The sequence below is a fragment of the Cygnus olor genome, chromosome 9, assembly GCF_009769625.2.
Source record: "Cygnus olor isolate bCygOlo1 chromosome 9, bCygOlo1.pri.v2, whole genome shotgun sequence".
In the NCBI taxonomy this organism is placed as follows: Eukaryota; Metazoa; Chordata; class Aves; order Anseriformes; family Anatidae; genus Cygnus; species Cygnus olor.
This window is the reverse complement of record NC_049177.1, coordinates 16,241,702-16,254,428: the sequence shown is the minus strand read 5'-3', so window position 1 is coordinate 16,254,428 and position 12,727 is coordinate 16,241,702. Positions and strand designations below refer to the sequence as shown.

The window sequence follows — 12,727 nt, the reverse complement described above, 5'->3', positions numbered from 1 at the left end:
TACTGGGGAGAAATGGGGAGGGGATTGCAGTGTCCTCCTGGACAAGCCTGGAGGGTACGGAGAGCCAGCCAGCCTGAGTCAGCCTCTGCCAGCCTGCAGGTCTCAGATGCCCTTCCTCTCTCCTTGCAGAGTGCAAAGCCTGCTACCACAAGTCCTGCTTCAAGTCCACCCACTGCCCGCGCTGTGAGCGACTCCAAGCTCGGCGGGAGCTGCTGGCCAAGCAGAGCATGGAGTCCTACGTCTCGGACTATGAAGATGAGTTGGAGCAGCAGGATGCAGCAGCAACCACATGAGCGTACTGCAGCAGAGGAGCAGGTAGCGGGTTTGTTTATACCTGTGGCCTTCATCACCAGAGACTGAGCCAAGCGGACTTGTGATGAGGAGCAGCGCTGGGACACTTGTCACGCTGGGTGCTTGGAGCACTGGCTCGAAGGGAGCTGTTTTCCCCGGTGCAGCAGTGCTGGGGAATGAACATTTTCTGTCTTCTAAGTCTGCTCCAGGTACCAGTTGCCCCCCTGATGCCTTGGCTTGGGGAAAGGCAGCCACCCCTGTCTGTCCTGCAGGCTGAACACGGACCTTTACCAGGCAGTCGCTCACGTGCCGGGCTGCTGTCTTCCCCTTTGGGAACTGCTGGGCCAGGCAGGGCTGCATGGCCTGTCCCCGTCTCCTCCTCCCTGGGAGGTTCCCCAGTGGGGTCAGCACTTTCTGCTCAGCAGCTGGACGCTGGAAGCCCTGGCCATGTCCCCTCCTGGGAGGCAGGAATCAGCTCTCCGAGTCTTCCCAGGCTTGTCTTGCTGCTGCTGCGTGTGTTTGTGGAGGGAGGGTAGGGGGTTGGGGCTGAACAGTACAGTTAGCAGCTCCCTTTTTCACATGTGGACTGGAACCATTGCCAGAGACCCATTTCTCTTCCTCCAGGATCAGAACAGAGGTAGCAATGGTAAAAATGTGGTGTGTCTGCCCCCCTTGCCCCTGCAGAGGCAGCACCCAGGGGGCAGCCAGGAGGTGCAGCCACCCAAGGGGACCCATGCTTCTAGGCATCGCATGGGAGATCTTGTGGCAGGAGAGCACAGCAAGAGAGGCTTTGAACCTTGCTTCTCCCTCATGCTGCTGGTCTGTTCTTGGGGATGTCTCCTCCTTTAAGGGTGACATGGGACCTCACCCTGGCAGTGTCACCCTGGGATGCGTGTGAAGGCTCTTAGCTCAGCCCTCTGGGTGCCTCCCCCCAGCCTCTGTCACAGGTTGTTCTTTTAGGTTGGGCTTTTGTTTTTTTTAATTGGCTGGATTTGGTTTTATTTTTTTTTAACGCTGTTGTTTGTATTTTTAACTGTTTGCTCCCCACCCCTCAAGAAGGTGCTGCTGGAAATGCTCCTACGTGGGGGCATATAAGACCTCCAGAGCTTCCCTGCTCCTGGTACCTCACCCCTGACCAGGGCTGGCAGCTGCCAGGTGTCCCCTCTCCCATCAGCCCTGCTCCCCTTGGGAGAGGGGTCACTGAGCCAGGCAGAGCCTCCAGGGAGAAGCTGGACAGGTTGCTCTCAAGCGGGGGTGCACTTTTTGGGAGAGGGATTGGCACTGGCGGTGCTGCAGGGTGCCGCTGCACCCAGGGGATGCTTTGTCCCACAGTACGGGCAGTGTCCAGCACCAAGGTAGCACTGGGGGAGCCGGAGCCCACCCAGCCTGGCAGTCAGGTGGTGGGAAGGATGAAGGGTGTTGAGGGACAGGGGACACCAGCTTTCAGCCTGCCTTGAGGCTGGGATGTCACTGCTCGTGGGCTGCCCCTGATGGCAGGCTCAGAGGGGAGAGGCTGGGACCAGGAGAGGTGGCTGCAGGGTGGCTCCAAGCCTCACTGCTGGGGACATGTCTTCCATGCCGGTGCCCTAACAAAACCAGGGCTGGCTACTTACCAGCTCTAGCAGTCCTGGCCTGGGACAGGTAGTTCCCCTCCTTCTCCCTTGGGTTTTTGCCTCCTCCTGTCTTTATCCTCCTTTATCCTCCTTTTCCCCAGGGGAGCAGCTGCTCTCCTGCTTGTTCCACAGCTGGCACGAGCTCTACAAGCCTTGAAGCTGCCAGCAGCTGGGCCACCTTGCAAGCAGAGAGCATTGCCACGATCCTTCCCTCTTGTCCCCATGCTGCCATCCGGCTCGGCAGGTCTGGAGCTGGTCTCCCCCCTCCTAGGAGCTGGCTCAGAGCAGCACACCTTCACCCACACTGTTTTGTTTGAAGCACTTTAATGTCGTGGGCCACTGGCTGAGTGACTGCCCACGTCCAGTTCTAGAAGCACTGAGTATCTTTAGAGACAAGCGAATGGATTTTGGTTTATTTGTGTTTTTCCCCCCCCTCCCTCTGGATGCAATGGGAACCTAAAACCTGGGGGAGGTCTCTGGGCAAGGTGACGCACAACACTAACACTGCTGCGATGTCTGAAGGGAGAGCCAGGGGCTGCCCTGGCATTTAACTGGAGCCCTCCCCACGGGACTATTGCACAGCAGAGCAGTGAAACGCCGTCCCTAATAAACTAAGTTAAACTAACTGTGGTTGTGTTCTGAGCTGTTCTTTCCTGAGGCTGAGCCCCCTGCCAGCAGCAGGGCTCATGCATTGACCCACAAACACTGGGGATACGAACTGTAGACCTTACACCAAAAGGCTGGGGGCTAACTGTTTGAGGGTGCTTGGGCAAGCCCAGCACCATGCTGGCTTTGCACCAAGTTGCTCTGCAGGAGGCATGGCATGAGGAGCCTGGTTCTGGGGACCTTTCCCCAGAAAAAAAAAAAAAGCTAAGCTGTGGGTAGCAGCTGCACAGACTCTGGCTTATCCTGAGCACAGTGGTTGTAGAAAAAGCTTTCTGGCTGAGGATTGCACCTTGCTGCCTGTGGCAAGCCCCACACAGCTGCCCCAGCTCTAGCTGGGGGTGAGAGAAAGCAGAAACCTGCAAAACCCTGGGGCTTGCCACTGGTAGGAGCCCTCCAGCTGCACCCAGGGCTATCCTGGGTTAGATGTGAGCCAGCACCACAGCAAAGGCACATCCACCCTGCGCAGGGAGGAGCACGCCCCCATCTCACCCCTTGCATCCCGGGCACCACTGCGCCAGTCACTGGGAGAGCTCTCAGCGGGCGTAGCGGCGCTCGAACTGGTCCACATCGAACTTGCGCTTGCAGCCGGAGTAGTTCATGTAGCGGATCTTCCCGAAGACGTCCCGCTCCTTCCAGCCCTGGTCGTGTATGCCGCAGATGGACCAGAGGCAGCCTGTTGGACACGGAGGTGGACATCAGCTCTGCCCCGTGCTTGTGGGCATCTGGGGGCCAGTAAGCAGCCGGGATGGGGCGCCGAGGAAGATGGAAAGGCTGAGAGCCCTGTCCCCCATCCCCATGCTGTGGCCGTAAGGGATGAGACCCCCCACCCCATAACCCCTCCCGCAACGTGCCTACGTAGCCGTTGGGGTCTCTCCCATCCAGCTCATAGCGGTCGTTGAGGTAGATGGCAAAGCGCAGGGCCTCCTCGGGGGAGCGGGTCCACTCCAGGATCTTCTTGGCCCAGTACATCCGCAGGAAGCCGTGCATCTTGCCCTCCCGAACCATCTGCAGCTGTGGGGAAGGGGATAGCCACAGGGGTCAACTTGGGAAAGCCTGTGCCTCTCCCAGCCCCCATTCACCCCACGGCATGGCCGCAGCCCGCTCGGCGTGGCTGGAGGTCCCAGGGGAGGCAGCGGGGCCTTTGGGGTCCCTGACCTGGGCAGCGTTCCAGAGCGGGTCGTGCGTGGTGGCCTGCTCCAGTTGCTGCAGCTCGTAGAGGAAAGGCCTCTTGTCTTTGGCGTGGAGCTTCAGGGTGGTCTGCGCCCAGTCATAGGCACCTGTGGGAGATGAGGAGCAACGCTGAGCGACCGGCTCAATGGGCAAGGGGGGAACCAAGCGCTGGAGACCCCAACCCTGCAGGCAGCCTCCCAAGGGGGCATTAGTTGCCTCCTGGCCTATGTCCAGGGGATATTGATGGCACATTAATGCCCCCATGGCCCCTTCCTTAGCGAAAACAGGGGCTGGCCAAGTTGAGGTGACCACAGTTGGGCACTAATCTGACCCCCCAGAGTTGCCCACCCGCCCTGGAGCGCCACCTTGCAGGCTGTCGTAGTTCTCGTTGTAGTAGCAGAAGTTATCGGCCAGCTCCCGCCGCACCACGGCCTCCTCCACGAATGCATCCACTGACTCCTTGTGTGCGCGCCGGTGTTTCTGCACCTCCAGGATGGCTCGCTGGGTGGACACCTGGCCTGGGGACACGGGGAAGGTGCGGGTCAGGTCACCCATCAGGTCACCCGTCTGTGCCACTGCGCACGGCAGGACGGCCGGGGCGCTCACCGAAGTGGAACCAGGGAGAGAGGTTGCTGAGAGCAGCCTTGTTGGGGTCGTTCCGCTGGGAGCCGAAGGACTTGAGCCGCTCGGCGATGAAGGACTGCAGCACGGCCAGCCCCGCGGAGGTGCCGGGGGTCGCCCACTCCACCTCTGCCACCGAGCGGTCCACCTGCAGGCTGGAGTAGCAGGCGTCCCACGCGATGGGCTGCGAGCAACCAAGCAGAGTGAGTGCGTTTGCTGTGCCAGAGCTGAGCCCCAGCAGCAGACGATCTCTAGACAAGGCTGCCCTGAGTCTTATTTATGTCCCCCGTGTGCCTGCTTAGGGCCGTCCCCTGCCTGCAAGCCCCCAGCTCATGCCAGCTACAAACCAGCCCTGCATGGCTGAGATCTGCTCGATATCTGGAAGAATGGGGTGGGAACCTCCCTTCCCCAGGGTCTCCCCATCTCCCACTGCCCGTGGCCAGGTCATTGTCCCCGCTCCCAGGATCACAGAGCAGCTGTGAAGCTATCCAGGGCTTGGTGCAGAGGGGTGGCTCCCGGTACCTCCGCGGGGCAGGACGGGGAATGCGGGTGCCGAATGACGGGAGGGAACTCGGTGAGGAACTCCGGGAGCTGGCTGTGGATCTTGCCCCGGATGGTCCTGGCGCTGTACTCCTGCTTCGGGGAGGTGACCCAGCAGGGCACGATGTTGTGGGCGTCCACCTGGGAAGCAAAGCCACGGAGAAGGACATCAGCAAACGAGAAGAAAACAGTCCTGACGGCAAGACCCACACCGCACCCAGGACAACGTCCTCCCCCCCCCCGCTTGGGCCACTCCAATGCACCTCCACAGCCAGCCCAAGCAGGAGAACGTTTGTTTCTTCCCTATCTCACCAGCCTGGGCTTTCCCCCCCTCCCCTAGATCACCGAGACCCACCTGCACAAAGGGCACGTCCTCAGGCAACCGCTCCCTGACATCCTCCACCCACTGCCTGGGGACACGCAGGGGACAGAAGTCTGTCACCAGCCCTCCCACGCCTTGCTGCACCACGAAGGGGGGCAGCACGTCCTTGGCGTAGCCCAGCAGCAAGTGGAAGGGGATGTTCAGCTCCGTGCACTCCTGCAACGAGACGAGAGGGCTGAGGGACGGTCCTGGTGGCTCCGTGTCCCACCCTGACCCCCGCGTGTCCCCGTACCTTGCTGACCTCCTGCAGCCCCCTCAGCATGAAGCCGTAGTGGCGGATGGTAGCACCGAGGAATTTGGGCACCAGGCAGAAGCAGACGCGCAGAGGCAGCTCCTGTTTGAGGGCCAGGCGCTGGGCGTAGAGAAAAGCCCAGTTATCTGGGGGATAAAGCACAGGGGCTGTGTCGGGGACGCGCTGCGAGGGGAAGGAGCCGCGGGCTGCGCAGGAGGAGCCCCCCCAAATGTCGCCCCAGCGTGCCAGGGTGGAGGCCGGGGGCTCGGATCCTTACCTTGCACCCTCTGGTCCCGGGACATCCAGTAGAGGATGCATTTGGCGTCCTCCCTCAGCTCGGGGCCCCGGGAGACGAGCCGGACCCGCTTCTTGTTGTACCTGAACTCCCGCACCGACGGGGCCGCCGCCCGCCGGGCCTCCCGCAGCGCTGCCTCCAGCCTCCCCGCGGCCTCTTCCTCCTCCTCCTCCGCTTCCTCTTCCTCCTCCCTCCTCTTCGCAGCCTCCCCACCCCCGGAGGCTTTCCTCTTCCCGCTGCCCCGCGGCATCCTCGGCTCGGGACAGCCCCGGGACCCCGGCCCGACGGCTGCCAGCACCGGCGGGGACCCCCGGAGCCTCCCCCACGTGGCGGCGGGCGTTATACAACGCGGGGCGGGGCCAAGAAAAAAGGGGCGGGGCTTGAGGGTGAGGGGCGGAGCCTCCTGGCCGTGCACCACCCACGGGTTGCTGTCCCAGCCCCTACATCCAGCCTGGTCTCCCCCCCCCCCCCCCCCCCAAGGGGGTCCCCGCTGGCACCGACCCCCCCATGCCCAGCACGGCCCCAGGGGTGCTGGGGGCTGTCCCTGGGGTGCTGGAGGTCCCGCTGCCCCCCCCGCAGGTGTCTGCTGGGCACCCTGCCCATCCCTGGGAGTGGCCCCGTTGGGTGGAAATCCCCCGCTCCCTGCGAGCACCCAGGGAATAAAAGCACCCACCTGGCCGCTCTGCCTCTGTCCTGCAAAGGGAGCGCGGACACCGCAGTGCCAGGGCTGCGGGGAGCGCTCGGAGCTGGGCCTGCCGGGGGGCATCGCTCCCACCCTCCTGGGCATGGCCGGGCACAGAGGAGGGTTGCTCCTGCCCCTGCTGCTGCTCCTGCCCCTGCTGCTGCTCCTGCTGAGCCTCGCCGTGTCCAAGCTGGTGCTGGGTAAGGGCCGAGCGGGATGCGCAGGGAGCATTGCTGCCAGGGCGCTGGGTGGCCCCGGGGCGGCTTCGCCCCCACGTCAAGTTTTATTTCGATTGCGTCTCCGGCAGGCAGAGGAGGCCTCTGCTGTGCTGCAGCACGGAACTCCAGGGCTGTACCTTGCTGCGTGGGTCCCTGCAGGGGTTGTCACCTTCCCTGCGAGCTGTGCCTGCCCAGCAGGGGTGCTGGGCTGTTGTAGGACTGGGAAACTGCAAGCGGTTGCCCTGGGCACAATGCAGAATTGATGTCCAGCGGGGCAAAGGAGGAAATTCAGGGCTCACCAGCCTTACGGCCTCTTGCAAGCCCTGGGGAACAACCCCTGACCCCATCCCTCAACCCCTGCAGAGCACAGGGCTTACATGGGTTGCAGCACGTCTCGCCGCTCACCCCTGACACGCATGCAGGGATTTGCTCCTCTCCCCCTCCCTTCCTACGGGGCTGGCTTCCCCGCCGCCACTATTTATGCATCGCGTTATCGGTTCCTGAAGATCTGCAGCAGAGAGGTTTGTGTAAACTGCCGAGGAGATTCCAGCCCGAGCGCGGTAACCGGTTCCTGCGCCGCTCTTCCCGTCAGACGGGTTTGTTTGACTTCCCCCGGGAGGGCTGGAGAGGGTGGCACGGGGCTTATCGCTGGCGCCAGAAGGTGTTTCTGCCCAGAGGGCGGCCGTGCCCACGGCCAGTTCCTTGTTTGTCAGGCTGGGGCATTTATTGTCCTTGCACACCGACGAGCAGGGTGCTGCTGCTCAGGAGGAACGCGTGTTGGGCCCCTGCAGGATGGCAAATCCCCGCTGCTGACTCCGTGGCCTAGGGTGCCTCCAGGAGCTCATGCTGGCGGTGGTGCCGGGCCATCCCCAGCACCATCATGGTGCCAGCCTTTCACGCCTCGCCGTCCCACCTCTTCGCAGGGATCACAGCCACAAACGCTGCGGTGACCTCAGCTCTCCCCACCTCCCTGACGCCTGTGGGGACTCCAACGCTGCTGCCCACCACCGCTGCCTCCACCGACACAGCCTCCCTGCCTACCTCCAGCCCTGAAACAGGAGCCTCCACCCCAGAGATGTCCAGCATGCCGATGGATGCCTTCATGAGCAGCGCTGTGCCGACCTGGGGCAGCAGCCTGGCAGCCCCCAGCAGCCCCCCGTCGGAGGTGGGGGACAGTGTGGGTTCTCCTGCCAGCACCACGCTGCTCCCTTATGCCACCAGCACACGGCCGGGGCTCACCGCCGCCACCACCACCGCCACCACACCTCCAAGCCCAACCTCCGCAGCCACGACACCCACCTGGTCTGAGGCGGCAGCTGGCATGTCAGCGGGGACCAGCGCGTCCCCAGCTCCGAGCATCACCTCGGCAGGAACTGCGAGCAGCGCGCTGCCCCCCCTTCACTCCACATCTCTCCCCTCTACCTCGCTGGGCACCGCGCTTGGCGCAAGCGCCAGCAAAGGGCCAGCTGTAACCACACCGCTCAGCATCACGCCCCCGGGGAGCGGCAGTCCCTCTCTTCCCACCGCACCAACCTCTACAACCCCCCTGGACACCACAACCGACACCACAACCCCCTCGCACCCCAGCACAGGGGTCCCCAGGAGCACCCCAACTCCCAGCCAGCCACCAGGGACCGCCACCGGGACCGTGGGGACATCCCCGGACACCCCCCAGAGCCCTGGTGCCACCACAGGTGAGTGCAGGAGAAGGGCAGCACCCCCAAACCCCCCCAGGGCCAGCAGTGCCCGGCCACGGGCTTTATATAGGGTGGGGAAAGTGGGCGGGGCCACGAATGGGCGGGGCCACGAATGGGCGGGGCAGAATGGGCGTGGTTTGAATGGGCGGGGGCGTGGCTCGCGGCAGGGCGGTGCCGGCTATGAATGGGCGGGCGGCGGCGGGCGTGGCCAGAAGTGGGCGTGGCCCGCGGTGGGCGTGGCAGTGGGCGTGGCCCCGCGGTGGCGCGCTCCCCGTGGCGCCCCGGGGGCTGCGCCCCGCCGCCGGAGCCGTGTCCCTTGGGCATCCCCCGTGCGCCCCGCCCCGGCACCCTTGGGTGCCTTCGTCCCGGCCGCGCGCGTGGCCGTGCCCGGTGCCTGCGGGCGCCTCCGAGCGGGCTCGATCCTGAGCCCGACAAGAAGGAAGCGGCTCCGCGCGGCTGCGACACGTTCTGGGGAAGTGATGCCTGCGCAGACGGCCCGGGAGACAAGTCCTTGGGCTGGAGCACGCCCTTCCTGAGCGCCGCCTGCTCTCTCGGCCGCTTACTCGTCCGCAGGCAGAGCGGGCTGTTGTCTCCCGGGGGCCTCGGTGCTGCAGGCACCAAGCATCACCCCCGTCTCGGGGCGCAGGGACGGCCCCAGGCAGCCCAGCTGCTTCCCCGGGCTTTTTCCCATCGGAGCCGTCCCCTCACCAGGCAGAGGACCTCTGCTGGAGGGCCGGTGGAGGTCTGCTGGGCATCGCACCCATCCCTGGGGGCATCAGTGCTGGGTGGAAACCCCTCCTTCCCTGCGAGCACCCAGGGAATAAAAGCACCCACCTGGCCGCTCTGCCTCTATCCGGCAAAGGGAGCGCGGACACCGCAGTGCCAGGGCTGCGGGGAGCGCTCGGAGCTGGGTGGGCCTGCCGGGGGGCATCAGCTCCCGCCCGCCTGGGCATGGCCGGGCACAGAGGAGGGCTGCTCCTGACCCTGCTGCTGCTGCTGAGCCTCGCCGTGTCCGAGCTGGCGCTGGGTAAGGGCCGAGGGGGACGCGCGGGGAGCATCACTGCCAGGGCGCTGGGTGGCCCCGGGGTGACTTTATGCACAGTGGGGGGCACGGGACGTGACGCGCTGCGGGTGCTGCTTGCTGAGCGGCCCCTTCCCGGCAGGAGAACGGGGCCGTGCTGTGCACCATGTAAGCAACAAGCTTTGTTTTATTTCTGCTGCCTCACATGCAAATTTCCTCTACCTCTTCCTGGGGGCTGCCTGGGGATGCAGCCGCCTGTTCTCGCCTTGGTGGGGTGAACGGGACGCAGAGGTGGACTTCCACCTCCTCCCTTGTGTGAGGACGGGGCCCTCGGGAGCAGACATCCATCTGGGCAGGGGCTGAGAGCAGACCTTTGCCCTTCATAGCATTATTATTTAACTTCTGGCAGGCTGCAGCAGCTCAGGGAGGAGGTGGCTGCCTGACTTGAATGCTACAGCGATCTCAGCTCTCTCTGCCTCCCTGAAACCCACAGAGACCACGGCGCTGCAGCCCACCACCGCCTCCACCGGCACAGCCTCCGCTCCTCCCTCCAGCCCTGAAACAGGAGCCTCCACTCCAGAGACACCCGGCACACCCCCGGGGAGCAGCAGTCCCTCTCTTCCCACCGTAGCCCCACACACAGCTGCACCAGCCGAGCCCTCGACAGCCCCTCAGGACACCACAGCCCCCTCCCACACCAGCACAGGGGTGCCCGGGAGCACCCCAACTCCCAGCCAGCCACTGGGGACCACAGATGGGACCAGCCCTGGTACCTCCACCCTGACCACGGGGACAACCCCGGACACCCAGGCGTCACCCCAGAGCCCCGGTGCCACCACAGGTGAGTGTGGCTGAGGGGTGAAGAATGGGTCTTCCCCAGGTTTAGGACCCCCTGGCTCTCCCTGCAGGCAGCACTAACGCCACGTTGCTTTGCCCAGGCACGGAGCCTTCCTCCCCTGCCACCAACTCAACCCAGAGCCCAAACAACACCTCCAGCACCTCCACAGCCCTGCCGATGGCACAGCCCGCCTGCCCCGGCATCATGAGCCCAGTCAGTAAGTGCCACCTCTTGGGACCCCAAACTCTTCTCTGAAGTCTGGCTGGTAGGGCCACATGTGTCCCATGGGCATCACCACCCCCCTGGCATGGTGGTGGCCTTTTGGGGGGGTCCTGCAGCCCCTCTTGCCATGTTCTCAGCCTGGGGGTACCAGTGGTGGGTGGGATGCATGGTTTGCTGTGCGTACGGAGGGTTGTTCTCCTGCCGGTGTCACAGAGCAGGGTGGCACAGACACCCCCTGTCCGTGCCTGAGGGTGGGTGGCACGCCTGAGCCTGCACAGCTCTGTTCGTGGTGCTGGGGAGAGACCCCCAGGTCCTGCCATGGCACAGGATGGAAGGGGAACAAGCAGAGCTGTGTGTCTTCTGCTCCCAGGGGAGTCCCACATCTTCCTGTCGATGCGTCTGGCCAGCCCCCTGGGCCTCGGGAACACAAATGTGCAGGACCTGATCGTGTCCGAGGTGAGGTGTGCCCGCAGCCCTTCCCTAGGGGGTCTTTCCTTTGTCTGGGGTCCCTTCCTGGGTGGGGACAGGGGGCAGGAGACCCCCTCCGGCACCACCTGTAAATGCTGCGCGGTGTCACGGCCGTTCTTTGCCCCCAGCTCCAACACAGGCTGCAGGTCAGGTTCCCGCACGCCAACTTCACGATGCAGTGGAGAGGGAAGAAACCCTGAGCGCTGCCCCTCGCCCGCCGAGGTCCTGCTGGGCAGGGACCCGAGCCAGCCCCCAGCCTCCTGCTCGCCGCTCCTCGTCCCCCACCGCTGTGTCCCTCGGGGGCGATCTGCACGGATCCTGCTGAACCTGGGTCCCCCGGGACCCCCGGTGCCCGCCTGCACCCCTCTTGCCTGCCTCCCCGCAGCCTCACTGCATCCCACCCCACGCTGCAGCCCCCCAGCCACCCGTGGCACTGAGGAAGACGAGGAAGGAGCCCCTGCAGCCCGTTGTCAGCCCGTGTGCTCCGAAATAAGCAGATTTCAGGACCTGGCTGGCTGCGGGGGCACAGCCGGGGGGGGCCCATGTCAGTGCTCTGCTCCCCCACCGGCTGGTGGGGCAGCTGCGTGCACCGTGGGGCTGTGGAAATCCCGTGGGCTGAAATCCTTCCCTGGTTTTTTTCCAGTCCCCGGCTAAGGAGACGGCCGCAGCATCTATCCCCCTGCAGCAAAGTCATTTATTAACTGATTAATTAGCCAGATAAAATCAGGCCGAAGCAGTTATTACCCTAAGCAAGTCACCTCGCGGAGAGATTAAAAAGTGAAATAATTACCAAAATGGCTGTGTTGTTACTGGGGGGGCGGGATTTTTGGCTGATCCCTTCCTGCAGCCCGTGTCCCACCGAGGGAGGGGGCGTTTGGGGCTGCAAACACCAAACCTGGGGACCGCTCCCAGGCACCTGAGCTGTCACCCAGCAGCCAGGCAGGACACAAAGGCACCTCGCAGCCACCCAGCTCACAGGGTCTGGGCAAAGGGGGGAGGCTCGGCGGGGTCTGGAGCCCAAAGAGCTCACCAGGGTGATGCGATTTGGGCAGGATCCATTCCCAACCCGCTGCTGGCTCCTCTCATTCTGGTCTGTGTGAGTCGCAGGCCGGGCTGTGACAGGGAGGGTGCACGAACAGGGACGTAAGAACACGTCCCGCTGTGGTCACATAGTGACCCTGCTGATGGTGACCCCAATTCTGGGAGAGAGAGGAGGGGAACTGCCTGGCCCTGAGGCTCTGGCTGTGTCACCCGCAGACGTGTCACCTGCTGCCGGCCACCAGCCCCAGCTGGACGGGGTTATCCGCCTCCAGGACCTGCACCCGTTTCCCCACGGGGAAAGGCAGCGTGCAGGAGCACACCCAAATTCCCCAGAGAGCCGTTTCCCAGCCAGGATACTGCCTGGCTTTTTGGGGCTTTTTTGAGCCATTAGCACAGTGGGGTGCAGAGCGGGGGGACCAGGGCAGAGCCTGCTGGATGGGGTCCCCGCTCCCCACGCCTTGCGGGGCACTGGGGAAATCATCCTCGTGCTCTGCCCACGCCGTGGCGCCGAGCCAGGAGCCCTCCCACGCCGAGTCCCACCGGGCTGATCCTGCCGGCTGTTGAATCCATAACTTCAGACCCCGGGATGTGGCGCGGGGCCAAGGCCGGGAGACTGCAGCCAAAGTGCGTCACAAAGGGAGGAAAAGGTCCCCAAGTGCTGGGATGAAAAGGTGACCGGGGCACTTACCATCCCCGTCCGGCACAGCTGCCTTCCACCGCTGTCGTGGCA

At 64.2% G+C, this 12,727-nt stretch overlaps 3 protein-coding genes across 8 annotated transcripts in view; 2 read left to right on the top strand and 1 right to left on the bottom strand.

The window, feature by feature from the left end:
- RUBCN (rubicon autophagy regulator) overlaps nt 1–2,529 on the top strand; it is a 29,606-nt gene extending 27,077 nt beyond the window's left edge. For all 4 annotated transcript variants that reach the window (XM_040567782.1, XM_040567779.1, XM_040567780.1 and 1 more), the window contains one exon: nt 130–2,529. In XM_040567782.1, coding sequence (XP_040423716.1) covers nt 130–293 — 164 coding nt within the window. In that variant the 3' untranslated portion in view covers nt 294–2,529. The remainder of the gene's footprint in view (nt 1–129) is intronic.
- LOC121075020 (deoxyribodipyrimidine photo-lyase-like) lies at nt 2,217–6,161 on the bottom strand. The gene is made up of 9 exons (XM_040567783.1): nt 5,793–6,161; nt 5,516–5,661; nt 5,257–5,439; nt 4,884–5,042; nt 4,347–4,545; nt 4,106–4,258; nt 3,726–3,847; nt 3,422–3,581; nt 2,217–3,243 (listed from the first exon to the last, which is right to left on the bottom strand). The coding sequence occupies exons 1-9, from the start codon at nt 6,058–6,060 to the stop codon at nt 3,104–3,106; spliced, it is 1,530 nt and encodes a 509-aa protein (XP_040423717.1). The 5' UTR covers nt 6,061–6,161; the 3' UTR covers nt 2,217–3,103.
- A 971-nt stretch (nt 6,162–7,132) lies between these two features.
- On the top strand, nt 7,133–11,751 carry LOC121075021 (mucin-7-like). Of its 3 annotated transcripts, none has more exons than XM_040567784.1 (5): nt 7,133–8,404; nt 9,922–10,269; nt 10,367–10,483; nt 10,859–10,944; nt 11,085–11,751. In XM_040567784.1, exons 1-5 carry the CDS (start codon nt 7,591–7,593, stop codon nt 11,154–11,156), a joined length of 1,437 nt encoding a protein of 478 aa, XP_040423718.1. In that variant the 5' UTR covers nt 7,133–7,590; the 3' UTR covers nt 11,157–11,751. The 3 variants fall into 3 exon arrangements, with proteins under 3 accessions (XP_040423718.1, XP_040423719.1, XP_040423720.1); XM_040567785.1 differs by lacking the exon at nt 7,133–8,404 and adding an exon at nt 8,626–9,434 and having other exon boundaries at nt 9,838–10,269; XM_040567786.1 differs by lacking the exon at nt 7,133–8,404 and adding an exon at nt 8,637–9,434.
- Nucleotides 11,752–12,727: the final 976 nt, after the last annotated feature.